The sequence below is a fragment of the Pipra filicauda genome, unplaced genomic scaffold, assembly GCF_003945595.2.
Source record: "Pipra filicauda isolate LSUMZ 115617 unplaced genomic scaffold, ASM394559v2 scaffold52_size3558583_pilon, whole genome shotgun sequence".
Lineage (NCBI taxonomy): Eukaryota > Metazoa > Chordata > Aves > Passeriformes > Pipridae > Pipra > Pipra filicauda.
This window is the reverse complement of record NW_024104676.1, coordinates 3,498,085-3,521,064: the sequence shown is the minus strand read 5'-3', so window position 1 is coordinate 3,521,064 and position 22,980 is coordinate 3,498,085. Positions and strand designations below refer to the sequence as shown.

Below are 22,980 nucleotides of genomic sequence, written 5' to 3'. Positions count from 1 at the left end.
TGCAAACAAAGACAGATTGCAATGCAGTGGCTGCCCAGCGGCAATATCCCACACACTGTGTTTGCTCCTGTAGTTGTTGTTCTTTCCCCCTCAGTTTTGCCTCAGACCTGAAGTGTGGCTATCATGTGCCTCAGTTCCTACAAGTGACCATGTGTGATTAAATACGGGAGTGCAGGATCTGCAAATGTAGACAACTCTGATACCCAGAGAACTGCATATTGGGCATCCTAAAATCATACCACAAGACAAGTGAAGACAGCAATTTGATGCCCCACCAAACCTTTTCTTCTCCAGGCTGAACAAAGCCAGGTCCCTCACCCTCTCCTCATATATCATGCTCTCCATCTCCTCAACAAAGCTTGCTGATCCTCAGCGAGATGAGTCACAATTTGTCATCTCTTGTCCAAAACTGGACACAACACAACCTCATGAGTGCCAGAGACAAACAATTCATCTTCTCTTTGGTCCTGCTGGCTACAGTTCTCTGTGGTTGTCAGAGTAGGGAAACTCTTACAACTTTTAACTTTGGAAAATTTGCCCTGAGGGAAAAAAAAACAAAACCAGTTTGGTCCAGTTGGTCAGACTGACATCTGCTCTCATAAGTGGCTTACTTGGAGTCAACATCCCAGAAAATGGCATGTGTCACAACCAGAGAGTCCTACATTGCTACTTTCTACACCCTGAACTCAGCCATCTCCCTTAAATGCTGTTGTGGTTCTGCAGACCTCTCCTGCCATGTGCTTACCCCTTCTGACTTGCCTCTGTCTCTCTCTAGCTTTCACTCTGCACAGACCTCAAACTCTCTCCAACAGTGGGTTTAAAAACATCTTAATATCTCTGGGTGGGAGAGTGGTATGTCATGGAAGAACCATCATGTTGTGAAATGATGACAAGTGGCAGATAAGAAATGGGACATCAAGATACTGGTTATTTACTTCAAACACACCCAGTCCCCAGAATCTCTCAAAATTGCCTTTTTATCTCTTGTTTTACCCAATGTCTTGCCAAATCTGAACTCAAATGTGGAACAAAAAGCTGTCACATTATGTCTCGGTCTTCCACAGAAAGTACAAACCTGAAGTGCCCTGGAAGTGATTTTTTAAAAGTATGTGGGCAGTCCTCTTAATATTGTAAAAACTAATGACTTCTGGACTTCTGGATCATAAGTGTTAATACAAAAGTACTGAGGTCAAAAAACATGAAGGCTTTGGCCTCAGTTAACGTGTGTTTAATGAAATAGGCATTTTCAATAAAAGTACAGCCTTAGCAAAAAGTTGATGATAGCGCAATTCATAAGACAAATACTCTTGGGAGTAGAGTATCCTGTAGAACTACAAAGGGATGTAGTTTCAACTAGGAGTAGAAACCAGAAAATGTGACGGTTGTGAGGTTGTAATTATGTTTTCTTTAATGAATGGGGGGGGGAAGAAAAAAGGAGAAAAGGTGTAGTAAACCCTAGAACTGTATTTTATATAGATTTTCCAATCTTAAACAAAACTGGAAAAAGAATCCAAATTTGTCTTGGATTGGGATGTATATTATAGCTAAGAATGAGAGTTGCAAGGCATCTCACAAACTGCAGGAGTTAGTGCTATTAACAGAATGGATATAAATATTTGAAATTCTGTATTAAACATTAAGGTTTGGGGTTTTTTTTCTTTTGGGTCAGAACAGAGCAAGAATTTGTTCCAGCTGATTATGTTGCACAGGTGGCTGTGCTAAATTATGTTGATTATTGGGAACTCAGCACTGAATGAAACCACTCTCTGCTAAACACCTGACTGTAAACATAGAGTAATAGAATAATTTAGGCTGGAAGAGACCTTTAAGATCATCAAGTTCAATCATAAACTTAACCCTGCCAACTCCACTACTAAACCATGTCCCTGAGTACCACATCTACATGTCTTTTAAATACCTCCAGGGATGGTGAATCAATCACTTCCCTGGGCAGCCTGTTCCCATGCTTGACAACCCTTTTGATGAAGAAATTTTTCTTAATATCTAATCTAAAACTCCCCTGCTGCAACTTGAGGCCATTTCCCCTCATCATCTCGCTGTTACTTGGGAAAAGAGACTGACACCCACCCTGATAAAACTGCTTCTCACGCAGAGTCTGTGCCCCATCAGAGCCAGGCAACTTGATGAAGCCAGGCAGTAAAGATGCTTCTCTCCATAGTAGGGCTTCTGTCTGAGCAAGGAGAGCATAGGGCTCTCAGAGAGATTTCCACAGCACACTATGCAGGCAAACGTATCAGCAGCCATATATCAACATCTACCTATATATGTATCATATATAAGATATTAATGCCACCTTCTCTCTTCCCATACCCAAGTTAACAGGTTGTAGTGGGGAAAAAAGTGTTTTTTCCCCCTGGAGTTAAAAAAAATGGTAACCCCCAAGGGGGTGGTGTCTCTCTTGGTGTTGACCCAATCAGCGCTCCTGCAAAATTAAAACATATCACACCAAACCGGAAAAGAAGGATGATGAGGTAGTTGAAGAGGAGAGTGGCCATGTTGTGAAGCCATGAGGAAGGGGCAGGAGCCCCCAGCTGGCGGTTGCAGAAACTCGAAAACAGTGTTAAACTGGACCGAGGTCTGTAACTGAGAAGCTGGGAGTTTTACTCCACTGTGAGTGGGCAGCAGGAGAGGCGGAAGAAGCAGCAGTGAGCAAAGAACTGTGGCAGAAAGCCAAGAGATAAGAAAAAGTAGCAGAAACAAGCATGCAGCTAAGCAGAGAGACAGAGATCTCTAATGGAGAGAGAGAGAGAGAGAGAGAACTAAGCTCTATGGACAGAGTTTTGGGGTAAGAACTGAACCAAAAACCCCCAAAACCCTTTTGAGACACCTCCTAGAGAGGAGGGGTGGTGGACTCCCACTTGAGGGGAGTCTTGGAACGTAACAGTACCGGAGAGAGGAGCTAAGGAGCTCAGACATCCCGGAGCTGGACCGGGATGGCCAGAAGGAATGTGGGGGAAGTGGCCTGCCCCCCCTCTGCTGCTGCCAAGCTGGCAGCCTTAGACAGAGCACAGGAGCTCTGTTAGAACTCTTGAGGCAAAGACTTTCAACTGAAAGCTGCCCGAGACGTTCTGACTCAGAGGTAAACCCCCTGAGGAAAGGGACTGTCACAAAGACCCCTGCGCTTCGTGATATCACGTGGTGAGGCGAGCTTTTGTCCCAGCTATCACAGTCCACAGAAGAGAAACCTTCACTTGGAGTCGAAGGGCTGAGAGGGGTGAGAGGAGACCCCCTTGTGTGTATTGGAAAGAGATCCAACTACAACTTTTGCATTGAGGAGGAGAGACTGCTGTCTTGAACGTGGAAAGGATCTTTTCCTTCTTCCCTTCTGGACTTTTATTGGAGGGAGAAGAGATTTGATCCAATGTAAATACTGCTTCATCATAGGAAAAATAGTTAAGATTATGTATATGATGTATTATAATATTTATTTGTATAGTGATTGTAATATAATTCCCTTCCCCCCATATTGAGTCTTGTGTTGTGTCTGGAAAACCCATCTCACACTGGGGTGAGATGTGGGAGGGGGACTTGGACTCAGGAATTGGATTTTGGGGATCTCAAACCACCACACAGGTTCACATGGGCCCTGGGCTTCATGGTTTCTTTAAGCAGTGTCTGACCTTTCTGCCACCAGCAGGGCACAAGGACTGGTAACAGAGCACACCACAAACTTTCTATGGGCTGATATGTGACATCTGATTAGTGTCAGATGCCTTGACCATGAACCCTTCACTGCACTGGGCTGGTCTGCACGGCCTTTCCAGGCTTTGGAAGGATGAGTGCCTTCAAAGAAAACACAATAGTGGCTGATTCCTGGTGCTTTCATCTGCACTATCCTTGGTGAAATTGTTCATTTTCTAGTAGCTGTCTTGGCCTTTTCTGTGGAAAAAGGACAGCTCTGGTTGAAACCCTGAAGATGCTGTCTGTGTTTCTGCCACCTCAGTCATAATGTCTAATGGCAGAGCCTGGGGCCAGTGATATACAAAGGTATGTGCACACACTACTGTACACATGCACAATCATGCTTTCTATGCTCATGTGTATAGGTCTCCACTAATAGTGCTATAGAACAAAAGAACTTAAGGACCGTACTTTTGTGGAATAAATTTTATTTGAAGTTCCTGATGGCTTACAGTTTTATGCCCACCAGCTCTGGAAAAGAGTCCCAGGACTCAGTATTGTAATAATTTGGATCAAGCTAAATATGACACTTAGGGTGTCAAATGCTTTTTAAATCTCATTTGAAGCAGAACAGTACGCATTGAAAACATCTATACACAGGATAGAAATAATCAATGTGATATAAGCCAGGGGAAAGAACAAAAATATTAAGTTCACAGAAATGTAACAACTAATAGGGAGCTGACCATTGTACTACAATGTCATAATTAAAAGCTGGAGAGGAAGCAGCATCAGGGAATTACATTAATGAAGCTTAGATGGTACCATTGAGAAAACTCTGAAAAACAAATGGCTTAAAGGCAAGCAATGCTTTTTTATGATAGAAGTCTCTGTGGGCAAGCTGATTAATCTGTGTTTCATATCATAAATTAGAAGCAAACAAGATATTGCACAGGGCAAACTCTGAGAAAAATAGTGCTGTCCTGTTTTTTTAAGGGTGAAATATGTAGGAAGCACTGCAGAAATCTTACTGGCTCCACTGTCAGGGACAGAATGGTGCTTCAACACCATTGCTAAGCCTCCTGAAAAAGCAAAAGAACAAAAAATGTCTTGAGCCAAAAACTGAGTAATGAATAAATGTGAATGTCATAAGTACACAAGGAACATCACACAGAATGGAAATAAAAGATGACATCCCTGACACACTGGAAGCATGGCATATACAACATATGCTAGAAAGCTGGCTTTGAAACAGCACTCACATCTTCATTTCTACTTGTTAGTGACAGCTGTATTAACCAGGTGTATGTCTCAATGGCCTTTACCAGGAGACTTAAAATTAATCTCTGTTCTGCTTTCAAACTACGGGGCTCATTTTCTGGGAGCTTGATTTTCTACCTCTACTCTCTCTAGAAAACATCTGATGACATATTTAATTTCTGATGACTTTGCTCAATGGTACCTTCTAAACTTTATTAACTAAATTATTAACGTAATCACTAGAACTGGTCCAAACCCACTTATTTCCTTGTAAAGTAATTAGTTTAGCTTCTGCCTAAGTTTCCCTGAGTATTATCATTCTAACGAAACAACAGCAACTACAAACAATACCATCAAGACAACAAAGATGATATATGCAGGGTGGGGAGGAAGGGGTGTTGCTTTGGTAAGAAACAAATATCTACTAGAACAATAACTTCTGGAATTATTATTTAATTATACCTTTCTGCCAAATTTTTCATATGATTAAAAAACATAAAGGTGACTACTAGTGCTAGAAAACTGCTGTTACTAAAACCAGGCAGATCAAGACACTTCTTTTCAAAAACATATCCAACAAGGAGCTCAGACCTGGAAGGACTGCTTGACTCCTGGGATGTGAAGCTAGAAAAAGAAAGAGGAGTTGGTTCAAGGGAACTCCTAAGGCAGCAGAACACTAATAACTGAGATGAGAGTTACAGATAATTATGCTCCAGGCATAAGAAGTGGAGTTACAGAGGTAGGCGGAAGGGCAAAATGGACAAGAAAGAGTGAACATGCCACACTAGTGGAAAGTTTTGCAATATTAATGAATTTCCAATTCTGCTTACTCCCTAGTCCTCCTGGTGTTTCCTTTAACAGTTTCAGTGAGCAGATCTATTCAAAATTATGAGACAGGTATATTTAGCTGTTGGATTTGTCCTTTACTTTCATTATTATTTTGGCTGAACTCTGCACTGAAAGTCAAGGTGCTACTGCATCCACCTTGATCTCCACCTCTATCTCTTCTGAAAGTTTCTAGGCAAGAATGACAGTACCTGGGATTACTGAAACACAAGCACACTATGCCAAGTAACATGACATAATACTCCAGCACAACTACTGAGAAAAGCAAACTAAAATCGCATATTGAACAGAGTGAAATTTGTGTGTTTGAATCAAATAGAGTTGAGAAGAAATATGTATTTTTACCATTTTGGAGCATAATGGGTGCATGAGCAATGAAGTATTAACTACAGTGGTCAAAAGTCTTTTCAGATTAAAAGAAAGTATTGAATTCTATTAGTTGTGTGACTTATATTTTAAGTTCCTGACCAATATTTTGTGGTGCTTCAGAACAAGACTGTGGTAAGACTTCTTAGGTGCCCAAATTTTCCATGGATATGCCTTTTTTATTGGAACCTAAAACATTCAACTGGGAAAACACTGCATTTCCTTCTCAGTTCCTATGCCACCTGATTTATCAAAATCTCCTGTAGGTTATTGGATTTAAGAAAAAGAGCATCTTTACTGTAATTTATCTGTGGAAATCTTAGATGAGTACTATTCTTGTCAATGGTTTTATACAATATCAGCTGCTTAATGATAGCACGATTGTATTTTCCCCAGAAGAAAGAAGATAACGATAAAGAAGATGAATACATAAATAAACATGAAAACTACACTTTAACAAAAGTAACCTTTTTTCTTCTCTGACCTACCCAATCTTACTGTTACTGTTTAAGTTTTCTAATTCCAGGAAAGCCATCTCTTATCTAAAAATTCAGAATCAGTTATAGAGGCCATTTTAAGTTCTGATTATCTGTAACACAGAGTTCAGCTACAGTAAATAATTCACGTTGGACAAAATGTCAACCACTTTTGAAGTCTGAAAGATTTGTATTCTTGGCATTCTAGATCAATGTTATAAAATAGTCCTTGTTTCATAACAAGAGTCTAATCTTACCACCCTTGTTAATCCTAAATCTCACTTTGTCCAAACAACAGAGCTATTGTTTCTACAACTGCAACACAGCTTGCTCCTATACTAATTTGAATAACCACCAATTTTAAAATTGATATTAGCTTTTCTTAAAAGATGGACTCATCTTTAGTGTAATATGCCATTTTGATGAGAGAATTTAAATTTGAAAGAATGACAGAAAACAAATACATATTCCAGCAAGCAGTAGGTAGCGCTGTCCACTCTAACATTTTCCAGTTACAGTTATTCTGGCCATCCAGAACAAAATAATACTGAATCTAGATAAATTTTAAAATTAAAGTAAGATTTGGGCACTGGGCACAAAGAATTCAGGACAACTCAAAGAGCTACTGGGAATCTCTTATTTTGGGAATTAATTAGAGAAGAATGACACTTCTTTCACACATCTACAAAAGTTAATGTTGTTAATTCTAGGCAATAAACATTCAACTGGCAATAAACATTCAACTAACAGTCACAGCCAGTCCATGAAATCTTTGATGATATAAGTATACTTAGCATTTACATTGTCGCTGCCAAGGTTTATCCTATTTCAGTGAGGCCAAGAGTGCAGAGCGATGGTTTACATTTTTAATTATTCATTACACTAAGTTGATGTCCTCAGATTCAGACTGGACCATCATACAGACATACACTTGTACGCTTGAAACTTAGTTTCATTCCTATTTTGATATTCTCAGCAACTTAAAACCCGAACAAATTCACTGAATTGCATATCTACACAAGGGTTTTGCTTGAATGTGTTTTAACAGTGTACTTCATTCTGACTGACTGCTACGTGTCATACAAAGCAATAAGGGTGAAAATCAGAAATAATTTCAGTAATCAGTGGAGTAAAAAAAGAGCAATATCATATTCTTGTAAATTTTCAGAGCCTATTGACTCCAATAAAGAATACTTTTTTAATAAACCCAGTGCAACTCCATGTCCCTTTCCCATACTCCCCACAACACCTGTTTTATTACTTCTATAATGGATTTCTGGAAAAAAACAGAAACAAAAACTACAACATTCTACTAACGTTCTACTGTCTTTACATTTCAATGTACACTTCATTTCATTTGCACTTAGTTGAACCATGTGGAGACATATGGAAATGTAAATACTTTATTGGAGTTGAAATAGTGATTTATTTTGCTCTTAGCATTTGCTAAACTTCATTTCTCAAGTACCTATAACAACTATACTTTTTGTCCATTGTTAAAATTGTACAAAATAATGTTGACTTCCAGAAAATAACAGGGGTTCCACTAATGCATAATTTAAAAAAAGGGACATTTACAAACAAAAATTTAAAAATACATTATGTAAATAATAAACAATAAACATCAGCCCTAAAAATGAAGCATTGTTTTCTCTATAAAGAGAGATTTTCAACAAATTTCCAGGGTTCACCTGTGCAGATGAATACCCAAATGACTGAGAAGGCTGTTCGCATTGCACTCTTTATCTGGAATGTGGCTAAACAGCCACCTAATATCTGAAAAAAGGGATGATGTTAATCCCCTTTCCCCCGAGGTTACACCATTCCTCCCATGAAGCTATTAGTCATCTTTTTCACTCAAGATTTCTTGCCCTGCTTGTATTTGTTGGCATTTGACCATTCTCCACAGCTTTGCTAGTCACATTCCTGAGAGATGCCACATCCTGGAGTTCCTTTGTGGTTCCTGGCTCTTTTCTGAAATTCTTCTTCCCCAGTTTGCTGGGTAAGAGGGCCATGTCTTTGTGCTGCAAGGTAGAGAAACATGTAAAAGTCGAGTTCACAGGTTTTAAGGACACGGGAAGAAGCAGGAGTGAAGCTCTGAAAGTTCAGGACCCTCTCAAGTACAGGGCTTGCTTTTTCTCAAACTCCAAATGCAAACCCAGAACTGTTGTGAAAAAAAACCAAAATCCTGTAGATTTGTACTGCTATCTGATCTGAACAAACTCAGGATAGCAAGTCTTCGGGGTCCTCCATTTACTCTCAGGTTGTACAGATCTGGCTTCAAAAATGTAGGTGGGGGCACACTTCAGAGACAGATCCTTTGAGAAAGGAAAAATGTCAGAGTCTGAGGGCTGTTTGTAGAAACCCTTCTATAAAACAGTCTGTTCCACTCACCCTGAAGTTCACTTCAAAAGTCCAAAAGAAACTTCTGAAGGGCAACGAGCCCTTTCCTTCTCTTGCCATCCCTCCTTAGATCTGATCCTACAGTCTTTGCCATCTTCTTGAATGACAAGGACCCGCGTTTAAGGTCTTTGCAGCACTGCAAAGACATAATCGGCGACGCACTGGCTAAGAGGATAGGCACATCCTGAAGGAGGGAGTAACAGAGCTGCAGCTCCACCTTTAGATCGAGATCAGCATTGGAAACACCACAGCAGGAAAAGCACCCGTGGCAGCTTGAATCCGCTCACAGCAATGGTGGCAAATCTTAGCAGCAATGGGGTGCACGACGCTGGACAGTCCCTCAAGCAGCTCCCAGTGTCAGCTTCTGGCATGGTTACCTAGGTGCCCCTGGACCAGACCTGCCCCTCGTGCACTCTAGCAGTTTTCCAGTAACACCATTTCCAGTCTCCAAGGAATACTCATATAGTGTAATGTTGAGAGACACCTCTCTTGCTCTCCCAAACCCTCTCCTCTTTCCTGCCTCACATTTCAGTGTCTTGGGTATTTACATCACCCAGAAAACCAGTCAGCCTTGCCCCAGGAGCCCCTGCTGTCCCAGAGCCCTGTCTGTCCATGCTGCCACCGCTCTCTGCAGAAAAAATCCAGAGGCTCCAGGAGAGCAGTGGGACATGGCCAGGCCAGGAGATGTCTTCCCAGCACCTTCCCTTCTGAAGGGCTGTGGAGATGCCCGTAGCATTGACACACATCTGACACGGGCTCCAGAGGAGAAATGGAGCCTGGAGAAGGATGCTCAGGTGAAAGTGGTGTATATGAAGGGAGGATTTTCCCAGTGGGGTGCACTCAGTTCTAGAGGAAAGAAGGGAGCTGGAGAGGACAAGGGACAGGAGTGGGGGGACTTCAGCGAGGGGTGGTGGTGCCCAGCAGGCCAGCAGGGACGCGGGCAGCCAGCAAGCAGGCCAGCACAATGCCGATGAGCTGCAGCAGTGCCAGTCCCAGGGCAGCGGTGGCAACATAAGACATGTTGCTGTCGATGAAGGCCGACACCTTGGCGAAGCAGCCGTCGCGGTGCAGCCTTCGAGCGTCGGGCGGGCTGCGCTGGCAGCCCCGGCGGGCCCGACAGCAACTGAGCGGCACCGACCCGTTCTGCTCCAGCCCCCAGGGCGAGGCGAGCCAGTCGCGGTAGCTCTGCACCCCGCAGCAGGACAAGGCGCGCTGCAGCGCGTCCAGGGCGTCCGCCACCCGCTCGTCCTCCCCGTATGCCAGCAGTGCCTGGCGCAGCCCCTCCTGGAAGCCGTGCGCCAGGGTCTGGCGGTACAGTAGCGCGGAGAGCCCGGCCGCCAGCCCGGCCGCCAGCACGACCGTCAGGAACGCGCTGTAGGCGCGCAGGAGCCCCCGGTGCTCCGTGGCGGCGCCGAAGCATCCCAGGAAGCCCCAGATGATGACGGCGGCGCCGGTGGCTAAGAGGATGGCGGGGGCGCTGGGATAGTCGCTGGCCGACAGCGCCAGGTAGCTGCCCAGAGACACCTTGGCCCAGAGGCCGATGATGAGCATGGTCAGCCCCGCTGCCCAGAAGACGAAGCTGAAGGCCATGAGGGACAGCTTGAGCAGGGTCATGGTGCCCTTGGGCCCTGGTGCCGGCGGGCGGGCGGTGGCGGTCACGGTGCGGGGGAACGTCGGCTGTCGGTGCCGTCGGTACCGCTGGGTAGTGCGGGTGTCCCGCGGCCGTCGGTGCCGCCGGTGCTGCCGGTGCAGTCGGTGCCGCCGAGCTGCACAGAGCAGCGGGAGCCTCGGCGGTGTTCGAGGTGCGTGCGGGTCCCGGCAGTTCCCCGGGCAGCCGTGGGTGCGGGCCCGGTGCAGCTCCCCCGCGGCAGCCGGTGCGAGTCGCGCCTCTCCTCCGCCCCGTCCCCTTTTTGAGGGCCCGGGCGGGGGCGCGGCCGCGGCGGAGGTGCTTGTCCGTCCTGAGGGGCTCGGCGGAGCGGGACGAGCCGGCCCCAGCGGGCAGCCTGCCGGGCCAGGGTCCGCTCTCGTCTCCCCGTGCCGTACCGGGGGCTCCCGGGGGCTCCTCCCCTCTCCCCAGCCTCTTTTAGTCGAGCAGCCTCCTCAGGTTAGTGCGTACCCAGCAAACAGCGGGACCCGCAGGGAAGAGCCCGTACAGGCGCTCCTTAGGGCTCTTTCCCGAGGTTTGAGGTGAAGTAAATGGGTGCGTGTAGGTGGACCGGCAGCTCCCTCTGCCCGCGGCACTGCAGACCCTCAGCTGAAAAGATTCTGCTGGCGGAAAGCTCGAGGTTAAACTTCAGTGGAATATGCTGCAGCCCTGGGCAAGGGACTAAGCTTTTTCTTATAAGCATTAGGAGTAACACCTAAAAAACACACAAATAACCAACAGGAAGCATAAGAAATCTATGAAACGACAGGTTTTGGGTTTATTTCTTATACTGCATCAAGCCATCCTAATAGGACACTTGGTAGAAATAAGCATAGATCAGTACCTGAATATTAACTAACTACACATTCAGTCAGTCAGTCAGTTTAGATTTTCCCAGATGGAAACTATTTTTCCGGGGACCTGACCCTGTTAAATATTCATTTGATTTAGCCCCTGATAACACTGAGCCGCTGAGAAGGCATTAAAGCACGGCCAGGCACTGTTATATAACAAGCAGCCCAGGAAGGTCGGAGAAGAGATTCCACCATCGATGCGGTTTCATTGCAAAAGATATGCTACTCCTACAAGCCAGATTGAAAACAAACAAACAAAAACAAACAAACAAACAACAACAAAAACAAAAAATAAGTCAGAGGTAGAGTAGCATCCCCAGTGGTAATTCACTGCTTAATGAGCCTTTGACCATACTAAGAGACTAGTTTCTCTTTAGCCTTTCTTGACAACACCACAAGAGGTATGTAGCACTCTTCAGTTCGAGATTTTGTGCCATCTTCCTTACTATGGGTCTTTGCACTGAATACAGAAACTACTCAAAGCATTGCAACACATAGAGCTAACTTTTATATGTCTTCAGGTGCTCGAGGAATTAATTTTGTCATATGCTAATATACTATCAGAGTTCTATAATGTTTATATTGATAAAATGTTTATTTCATTTTCATTCATTGGTGAAAGATCTTTAATCTCTGCAGTTTACTGGATCACTGTGCACTTCAAATTCTCAGTCTTTTTTTTCTTTTCCTTTTCCCCATAATTCCTTATCCTGGGACAAGGATAAGTGTTTGAATTTCCACTGATACAACTTCAAGTGAGATTGAGAGGTTTAGTTTGTATATGCAACAGTCAGACCAAAAAATCAGGTCAGAGTACCCTGTGGTTCACATCTCTGTCAAACTCCTTTGGGACTGAATTCTGAGGTTTAATTGTGTTTCACTGGTAGCATTTGGTTGCTTTCTTTCTGCTACAGAATTAGGGAAGGAAGGGAGTTGCTTTATGTATCACATTTTAATACACTTGTGTAACATACTACCAGAAACTCATAGTTGCCAAAGCATTACTATAAAATAATCATAATTGGAACATCACCTGTTCCAATTATTAGAGGCCTTCATAATTTAATTAGCAGGAGGATGTTATCATTCCTGTGTTTTGCAGGTTCTCTTTCACCATTTTACAACTTTAGGCTCTTCATCAGTTTCTTGACAGATCAAGTCTGAACTAATTCCTCAGATTCTCAAATCTTCTCTAAAGATTCCCAGATCTTCATGTCAAGATGTTTTAGGAATGATGATTTCCATGCTATAGAAGTGCTCCCCAGTACATTGCATAATATTACTCATTTTAGCACTATGAGTAATATGAGTTATATTGACAGTGAAGAATAAAAGCTCATGGCAAAGACAAACTAGAGGTCTGCAGGTGTGGAATTTCATAACCAAAGGCTAAAAGGTGATAATTTTCACAGTTTCACACCTAAGTGAACATTCCGTTTTGGGAGCTCTGAAGGTGACATTCCTGAAGCTGTATTTCTTCTGTGAGTCTCTGCTGGCCAGCCATCTGTCAGCCATGCAGAGAAAAGTCCTTGCTGTCCCTGAAATGGGTTGCCATATTCCAGCCACCTGTTTTCTCTCTTAGGTTTTTACACCTTTCTATAGCAGTGTTTTTTCCTTTTGAATCCTTGAACTGCCAACTAGCCATATCTCAAAACTACCAGCTGCTGTTTTGCGTTTCTTATCTCATGTCACTGTACTTTCTCATGATGGAGCAATTTTATCAGAAGTTTCTCAGAGCTGGTGCTATCAGAACTAGGTCTTGGATCACAAACAGCTGAAATCCACAGGAGAAGGGCTAGACTAGCTACGTTGGGCAGTGCTAATGAGGGGCTACAGACCCTTTTCATAGGGTCACACAAACTTGTGAATGCTCACTGCGGACACTGTTGAAGCCTGTCTGTTTCAACAGGCTTCAACACCAATAAAGAACACCAGTAACCAGTATTTCCTGTTACCCTTACAATTCCCTGCAGTGAAAGCAGATGGGCAAAATACTTTAGAACAGGCTTGTACAGGTATCTTGGGATGCATTACACCAGGTAGAAGTAGTCAAAATATAGGGCATATGGGCATCTACTTTACTATTAATAGCAATGATCAGATCTTCTTTGGATTAATGATTTACTTCTAATGAGTTTTTTAACCTTAAAATAGAGTACAAAATTTAATTTTAGCTGTACCTTCACCATAACTACAGGAAAATATGATCCATGCCTCGAGCAAGTCTGTTGTGGAAAATTCAGTGCACTTTCCAGTTACCACACAGGAAATTATTATGTGCTGGACATCAGATATGTTTCAACACTACTATATCAAAATGGTATGCAAGCTAGGTTTGTGGCAAAGTATTAAAATACCATGTCAAAGGAATAAAAAAAAGAAGTAGATCTTTAAACTTTTCATTTCAGGAAGCAATGGGAAGACAAGACAAGATTAAACACTGCCAAATTTTACACTTGATCTTAAAAAGATTTGAATTTCTACTAATTCTCAGTTTCCACTTGCTGGATTAGGAGCTGAGGATATCAAGTATTTAATGGGATCTACAAAATGTGCATATTGACAGCAGTTAAGTGTACTTAGCAAGTCATCATTCATATAATACTTATATACACTTATCAATACAGATTTCCATATATGAATGAGATTTTCAAGATTTGCTGTAGCAAAAACCTCTTCTATTTTTCACTTGATTGGTGTAATTTTTTATCACCTCTGCTGGGTTTGAAAGCTAAAGACCTTGCTTCTTTAAACCCCTTTTTCTTTTCCTATCTTATCTTAAACAAATGCCATGATACCAATCGTGGAGTAGCCAATCCAAAACAGAATAAATTAGAGTAAATTAGGGAGTCATGTTGCACAGCACAACCACTTCTCTGTCTAGTTTTATCATAGCAGTGGAGGCTTTCAGCTCATATATGCTGATGCAGGATAGTGGTGTAAGGGAGAAGACTGTTCCTCTCTGGATGCATACAATAGACCACAATACACCATGTAATTTTATTTTTATATGTAATCAATGGACAGTAGAATTTTTAGTAATATTCTCAGTGGAGCTTTATAGAATGAACATCTGTCATTGCCAATTGTATTAAAATTACAGTGCACGCAGCCTGATGTGTAGAGGTGATCAATATGTTGCCTGTAATGTGTTTGTATCAACAAATATCTACCAGTAGTCCCTTGCTTCCTACTGGTGTTTGACACAAGGTTGATGGGGAAAAGGAATATTTGGTTACAAGCAATCTTTATGCATTCTGGGTCCCTGAATGAGGAACTGGGAAATCCCATGGATAATTGCCATGGCTGAAGCATCTAGCAGAAAACTGAGGTGCAGTGAAAAGGCAGGCATTCCAGCTGATTCCCACCTGCACAGGTATCTTCTTTGTCTCTGCTGTGTTTCTGTGTTTTGGCAGATATTGCCATCACAGGTAGAGGACAAGGTGACCACATACACTCTGTGTGACTGGTTAAAGAGCACCATGAGACACAGACTCTTATCCTGGGGTCACTGAAACCTGTGTCCTTGCTGAGGTTAGAGCGTTCCTGTAACACAACAACAGTAGAGCAACAGAGGATTTTCCAAGCCTTGGGGTCCAGATCCATGGAATTTTACAGCTTCCTTGAATTGCTCACATGAAGTGCGCTGTCCTCAAGCAAGCATTGCTCTTACCTGCTGTAAAGGTCAGAAAAAGCTTATTCAAAGGAAACAGTCCATGTGCAAACAACACACCACACTGGCATTGTTGCTTTAATCAGGGCAATCATTTGTCAGCTTGCCTGTCTTCTCTGATATTCAGATATGAAGAATCTTGTTTAGCTCTCCTGAGATGGTAAAACCTCAAACATTCTTACTATAACTTTCTTTGAAAAATACCTGTTGCACTATTCATTCTACAGCTTGCCTGTATACAATAAAGCATTAATTAACATGATAGAGATTATGAGAACTACAGGCAATTTTCCTGGAGTTTCCTATATGAAGGACTGCTGAAAACTTTCCTTTTTTTTTTTTTTTTTTTTTTTAAAAACTACGTTATTTTTCTTTTATGACAAGATCACCCATCTGACCAAGGGAAGGCAGTAGATGTGGGGGTTTTTTTTATTTCAGCACAGCTTTTGATACTGCATCTCACAGTATCCTTCAGGACAAAATGCCCAGCACACAGCTAGATAAGTCCATAATACATTGGGTGAACGACTGATGGGTCAGGCTCAAAGAGTTATAGTAAATGGGGTTACATCAGGCTGGCAGCCAAGCACCTGGGTGCCGCGACCCGCTGGGGTAAAGGGATAGGGTCACAGCACTGCGAATAAGGGTTCTGAGACGGTGGAAGGTCTGGTGAAGCAATGCCGACTTTATTAGGTGGGTAACAACTTATATAGGGTTGGATAAGGGGTGGAACTTGGGCTAGGGAGGAGCATGGGATTGACAACTAGGGAAGTATGGTGATTGGGCAGCTGGGTCAGGAGAGGAGGGGTTTGGACATCTCCGGGGGAAAGGACCAATGGGAGCTACCTCTGCACTGCACCAAAACCTAGCCAATGGCAGGCAGAGGAGCGGGAAAACAGGGAAAAAGCGGGAAAACTGAGGGAAGAAGAAGGGGACAACATGGTGGACAATTTTTAAAAAACAACAACTGGGAGTACATATAACATTAGAACAATACAATAGTGAACTGGGGGTAACTGGGGTACAACTGTCACATCCAGAAAGTGTCATAATAAGTATCAGAGGTCAAATCCGGTACATAAGAGTCCATTCAGGGATTATATATTTTTCTCCAAGCTTCGTATCGTTCCCAGTCATCTTTATTTCCTCCAACATCTCCCCCTTCTTTATTTCTTTGAACGGCAGCAATGTTGGCTTCGATGGTGTTCATCAGCATCTTTCGTAGGCATACAACTAAACAGGGTAAAACAGCACAAACGGAAACCAACCCAAAAAGTGACAGGACACACAACATAATAAGCTTTCGGGTCCAATTGGGGAAATTTGGTAGCTTGATCCAATCAAAGAGGCTATCGAGGCCGCCTCCTTTGTCTTGATGAATTTCCCGGACCAACCCCCTCAGCTGGTTGATACTCTGATGAATGGACTCGGAGTGGTCCGAAAAATTCATACAACACATGCCTTCAAATTCCTGGCACCCGTGACCGTGTGCCAGGAGAAGGAAATCTATGGCGGCCCGATTTTGTAAAGACACCTCTTTTAACTTCTGGGTGTCCTCGAGCAAGCCCTCTATCGCCTGGGTTGTTGCATTCGCCTCCTTGGTCAACCAGCATCCAAGGTGCGTTAGGAGAGAGAGGGCATGCGCTGTCCCTATCCCGGGGATAGGGAAAGACGCCCAGAAGTTCTTCACCCTGGACCAAATGTGAATGTTGGAATCACAGTCCTCGGGGAAGGGCAGAGGAGTTGGCCAATACTGAGGCCTTCCAAGGTTCATATGAGGTGCAGGGAGAGAATTTTGTATCCGAATCGGTTGGGGTGTAATTTCAAGTTTAGGTAGCGGTTTAGGGGCTACTGGCTTAGAAGCAGCGGGTTTGGCGTTGGGGAAGCGAAGGGGAGCGCCCATGGAAAATGAAAGGGACCTTTTGGCTCTTTCTTTTTGGTGCACTAATTGATTTTCAAAATAGAATTTAGCCGGATTAAATAGGGCAAGTTTTCCTATTGTGCAGGGACCTCCCTCCGGGTAGGCTCTAATCCCTGGCCATGCCCGATCTCCACACAGTAGGAAAAATCCCTTAGGGAGCCTCATGTTCCGTGGGATGTGCTCGGTGGGTACAGTGGTAGCCACCGAGCCATTGCACCACGGAGAGTGTGTCCCTTTATAAATGGGCTTAAAGGCGGTAACATTAAGGGGAGTGAACAGAATGGGTTGGGTGTAACGGTGGAAAATGATACAAGCGGTAGATGGGAGCGAACCTAAAAGATCAATCTCTTGGAAAGGAGTGTCTACGAAGGGAAGTGCTGAAATCGTTTGTGCCAGATTGGGGGAGTTCATTGGTAGGGATCCCTGGACCCGCGTTTGTGATACAAACGCGGTCCAATCAGATGGAGAAATGGGGATCCCTACTAGACATGTCTTAAAAGGGCTACCGGCGCTGGTCAAGGCCAGGCATAGAGTGTCAGTGCCAGTGGCCTTGGCCAGCGTTACCCATAAGTTCTGGGATGGCTGATTCATCCATCCTTGGAGCGGGATGTTGACAGCGCGATGGATGACTCCAGCCAGGAGGAGACACAGGAGGTGACGTATCAGCAGCATTGATGTCTTTCGCTGCGACGTGAACGTCTTCTTTCAGGCTGTAGTTGTCTGTTCCCGGGAGATCTTAACGCGCCGGGCTGGGACCCACTTTGGTCCGTCAGGACCTGCAATACAGGCGTAGCCCTTCCCCCAGGTGATTAAGGGGAAAGGGCCCGTCCATTTCTCTGTAAGTGGGTCCCGGTACATTACTTTTGCTTTTAGGTCTGTCAGGACTGATGATGTTGTCCTGAAGTGGCGATCCACGGGACTTTTGCTTGTATGAGTTTCTGTGTCCTCCATCATGTTGAGAAAGTTAAGAACATACATAACTTTCTCTAGTTTTTCTTGGGGGGAGAGGCCAATACTCCCCCCTTTCTGTTTTTTAAGCATGTTCTTAATGTTTTGATGTGCACGTTCCACAATACCTTGTCCTGTGGGGTTGTGGGGGATCCCTGTGGTATGTTGTATCCCCCACTGTTCAAAAAACCTCTTCGTGTCTGCGGACACATAGGAGGGCCCATTATCTGTTTTTATCTGTTTTGGGACTCCCATCCTCGCGAATGCAGACAGGAAGTGTTTTTTGACATGGCTACTCCTCTCTCCAGGATGCGCGGTGGCTACAATCATTTTTGAAAATGTGTCGATAGACACATGTACATATTTTAGTCTTCCGAATTCGGCCACATGGGTCACGTCTGACTGCCAGATTTCCAGGGGTGACAAACCTCTTGGGTTTGTCCCCTCTGGGACAACAGGTGTAAGCGTTTGGCAGTCAGCGCAAGCCTTTAAAATTTCTTTTGCCTGTGATAATTTAAGGCCAAATTGTTTTTGTAGTGACCGCGCATTCTGGTGAAAAAACTCATGTGAGAGTTTCGCCTGTTGGTATAAATTGGGGGTTACAACCATACCTGCTAGATGATCTGCAAGCTGGTTCCCCTCCGCCACAGGACCAAGTAGAGTGGTGTGCGAGCGGGTGTGGACAATGTAATAGCCGAATTCTCGTCTTTCTATCAGAAATAACAATTTAGTTAGTAATTGAAATAAATTCTGATTAGTCACGTCCTTTAGATATGAATTTTCGATTCTTTTTACCACACCCACTACATAAGCCGAATCTGAGATTATATTAATTGGCTCACCACTAAAAATTTCGAAGGCACGTACAACTGCCGAGAGTTCCACGATCTGGGGAGAACCCTGTACCTTATGGATGTCTTGCTGCCAATCGTTGTTTTCCTTCCACACTATTACAGCGTTTCCCGTTCTCCCCGAGCCATCGGTAAAAATTGTTTTAGCATTTGGAATTGGTATTTCCGATTGTATAATTTTAAGCCTAATTGGAATGTGAATTAATCTTTGTATGAATGGGCACGCCGGGAGATGTAGCCGAATTTCTCCCGGGTAACCCCCGATGGCTATCTGAAAATCGATAGAGGTCTGCAGCAGTTGATCTAGGTGTTCAGAAGTTAGCGGGAGGTAGATGAAATTTGGTTCTTCCCCACTAAGTTCTAAACACCTAGTGCGACCTTTAAATATTATCTTTCCAATCATTTCAATTATAGTGGTGATCGTCTTTCCAAATTGATGAGGGAGGAACATCCACTCCCACAAGCAAAAGTCTCGGTGGTCGCCTGTAAATTGACCCAGAAGGGCTAACGGTTGTCTCTGTTCTCTAAATACAATCAAGGAGGATGGCAGTCCCTCCATCCTCCTACACACTTGTCTTTCCGCGATTTTCTTTTCAACAGTGGTAAGGGCTTTAAGGGCGTCTGATGTTAAATGACGGGGGGAGGACAGGTCAGCGTCTCCTCTCAGCAGCTCAAATAAGGGGTGCAAATCTCCTGTTGTGATCCCCAGCACAGGTCGGATCCAATTGATCGCACCCAGCAGCTTTTGGAGGTCATTTAAAGTTCGGACGTTCTTGTCAATTGTCACTGATTGAGGTCTGATATTTTTTGCATTGATTTGGAGTCCGAGGTACCTCCATGGTGCTTCCCTCTGCACTTTTTCAGGGGAGATCTCTAATCCTTTACTTTTTAGGGCCGAGATTGTATAATTTAGTGTCTCATCAACTGCCAATTGGGTTTTTGCGCAGATCAATACATCATCCATATAATGGAAGATGATTGACTGCGGATATTGTAACCGAATTGGTCTCAACACTTCTGCCACAAACATCTGGCAGAGTGTTGGGGAATTTTTCATCCCCTGGGGAATTTTTCATCCCCTGGGGAAGCACACGCCTGGGGAACCTGCGGTGAGGTTCACAAGAGTTGACTGCAGGGACAGAAAAGGCGAATTTAGCCAAATCAGCCGGATTGAGAAATATATGAAAGAAGCAGTCCTTTATATCAATGACCACTAGGGGCCATTCAGCAGGGAGCATAGATGGTGAAGGCATTCCCTGCTGGAGGGCTCCCATTGGTTCAAGGACTTCGTTTACTTTGCGCAGGTCCTGGAGAAATCTCCAGGAACCTGAGGATTTTTGGATTACGAACACTGGAGTGTTCCAGGGACTGGTGGAAGACTCCAAGTGTCCTTTCGCTAGTTCCTGATTGACCAGATCGTTAAGAATTTGCAGCTTTTTGGTAGGTAGGGGCCACTGATCGACCCAGACTGGCGTATCGGTCTTCCAGCTCAGTCTGGGGAGCTGCAGTTCTTCAGTGACCCCTCCTAAAAATTTTCTTCTGGAGACAGGGTCCCTAATTTTAGTTCCCACTGCTCCATTGCGTCCCTACCCCATAATGTGATCGGTATGTTTAATACATACGGTTGAAGGGACGCCGGTCTGCCCTCCGGCCCGTAGATAGTTAGTACCTCACGACTCCTGACGAGGTACTGCGTTCCCCCCACACCGCTAACTTGAACGTAGGCCGTTTGTGCTGGCCACGCGTGCGGCCAGTCTCTGGAAGCTATTATGGTGACATCCGCCCCCGTGTCGAGAAGGCCCTCCACCTTGACCCGCTGCGGTCTCTTCGGCTGTGAATAATAAATGAGACAAGTTAGGAGAGGGCGCGAGGTTTTCACTGTGGTGGTCCACAAGACCTCCCTTTCCGCCGCCTGCCTCTCCTCCTCGTCTGCCGACAGGACACACAGCAGGTCTTCGGTGGAGACCATCTTCGCCACGGGGAAGCGGTCTTCCAGCTGCACGGGGGGAAGATGTACAGTCAGACATATTGCGATGTTATTATATGTTAAACCCGTCAGGAGAGTGGGCACAACAACAATTCCCTTACCAACTGCTGAAAAGTGCGAAGTAACCAGATATGTTAGGTCAGGGTCTACTGGGTTTGATGGTACAACCCTTGCAAGCTGCTCGTACGAGCTTAAATGGGTGGATGGGTGGATTACTTGTAGGACATTCCAGGCTAAAGATTTACACTGTTCCCGGGTGGGAACAGGGTCCGCTGGTGGCAGTTGGACTACGGGGTAGCTGGGCGTGGCTGGCGCAAGATGGAGTGGGGGGCAACTTGTGTCATCGCGCCTCCCCGGGCGCTCAGCTCCCCGTTTCCCGACTGCTCACAAGGACACTGTCTAAGATCGGGCATAGATGAAAAAGTTACCCGTTTCCGGAGCCTGGGTGACTGTTTGGGGGAAAGGGGTTCGCCGTTGATGCTTGTTTTGGACCTACAATTAGAGGTCCAATGGCGACCCTTCCCACACCTGCGGCACAATGTATTGGGCAGGTTAGGCTCTGACTTAAATTTGGGACAGTGTTTGCGGAAGTGTCCCTTTTCCCCACACTCAAAACAGTGTTGGGGCCCCGAAAAAGCAGCAGCCATGATTCTAGCCTTATGGGCATTGGAACCAACGTTCTTACAGGCTTCGATCATCTCCAGCAGAGTGGGATCTTTCAACATTTTCAAAACTCTCTGGCAGTCCTCGTTGGCTTTTTCGATTACCAATTTATTAAATAGAATCTCCTGGCTCTCTTTTTGATGGACTTGCCGAGCTATAGCTTCTTTGAGCCTCGTAATAAAATCTACGAATGGCTCCTTAATTCCCTGATTAATGAGTGTAAAAGAGGGCGCCTGCACGTATGCATCCGCCACTCTTTTCACTGCCTCTAAAGCCAATTCTTTAGTAACGTTCAGTAATTTGGGGTCTAATCTGGTCTGATCCCCTCTGCTGGTGTAGTTCCCCTCCCCATAAAGCATATCAATGGCCTGCCTTATTGGAATCCCTCTTCTCTCCATTTTGTCGTTGACAAAGGCAACGATGCGTTTTTTCCATTCAGCCTCGAAAACCGAGGCTTGAACGGTGGTAAAAAGCCCTCCTATGACGGCCCGAATGTCATAGGGGATAAGAGTGTAGGCGAGAAAAAAGGATTCCAAGAGGCGGATGGTAAATGGGGCCCCTAACCCGTACTCAACAATGGCCTTTTTTATGTCCTTTAGCATCGGATATGAAACCGGTCTCCACTCGGGGGGTTTCCCCTCCTCGTAGTAGACCGGGAATGCTTTCAGGAATTCCACGTCTTGGGCACGCGCGGCTTCTTCCCGGAAGGCCTCCCAGATATCTGGTACTGAGGGTTGCCTTTCCGGGGAACGCGGCGCCCACCCATGGTCATAGTCCGGTTCCCGGTGGGCGGGGTAGGCCCTGGTGTTATGGGGCCTACGGGCGCAGCCATCTTCCCGGAAGGAAGGTTTGGCCTTTGCCCTTGCCCCGCCCACTGTTTCCTGCCTGCGCCGTAAGGGCGACACATCCGGGGAGGAGACAGGAGTGGCGGAAGTAGGCGTGTCCGAAGGTGTGTCGGGGGAGGGACTTCTCGCGCCACGAGTGGGAGGAGAGAGAGGCGTTCCATGGGGTGGAGCTACGGGGGCCCGCCTCTTCTTTTCCCGCGCCGATCTTTCACGCGCTTCACCCTCCCCCCTTTTCTCTGGGCGATGTCGGGGTCCCTCCTCGACGCCATTTTGTGGTCGACGCGCCCTTCTTCTACTCTCCCTCCCGCCATCTTGTAGGGTGGTGTCCGTCTCGGTCTCCGCTCCACCATTTTGTGTGCCCTCAGTGTCCGTGCTTGTTTTAGTGTCCTTGGTTTTGCCCGCTGGGAGGCTATTGTTCGCGTTCATCATCTGGTGCTGTAGCACCATCAGAACGAGCCTCCACGCAATTAGCGCTTGTTTGGCCAGTCTATCGCCTCGATCTGAGTCCCGCCATAAATTGTATCTGAGGGCTTGCCATTTGTCTAAGGAGATGTTATCGTTCATGGCACAGCCCTGGCGGTCCAGCCACCTCGCGAGCGC

The 22,980-nt window shown here is 45.1% G+C and overlaps 1 protein-coding gene across 1 annotated transcript; it reads right to left on the bottom strand.

Moving 5' to 3' along the window:
• Positions 1–9,884: 9,884 nt before the first annotated feature.
• Positions 9,885–10,882, bottom strand: LOC113983086 (tetraspanin-7-like). The gene has a single exon (XM_027711866.2). It carries the CDS (start codon positions 10,605–10,607, stop codon positions 9,891–9,893), a length of 717 nt encoding a protein of 238 aa, XP_027567667.1. The 5' UTR covers positions 10,608–10,882; the 3' UTR covers positions 9,885–9,890.
• Positions 10,883–22,980: the final 12,098 nt, after the last annotated feature.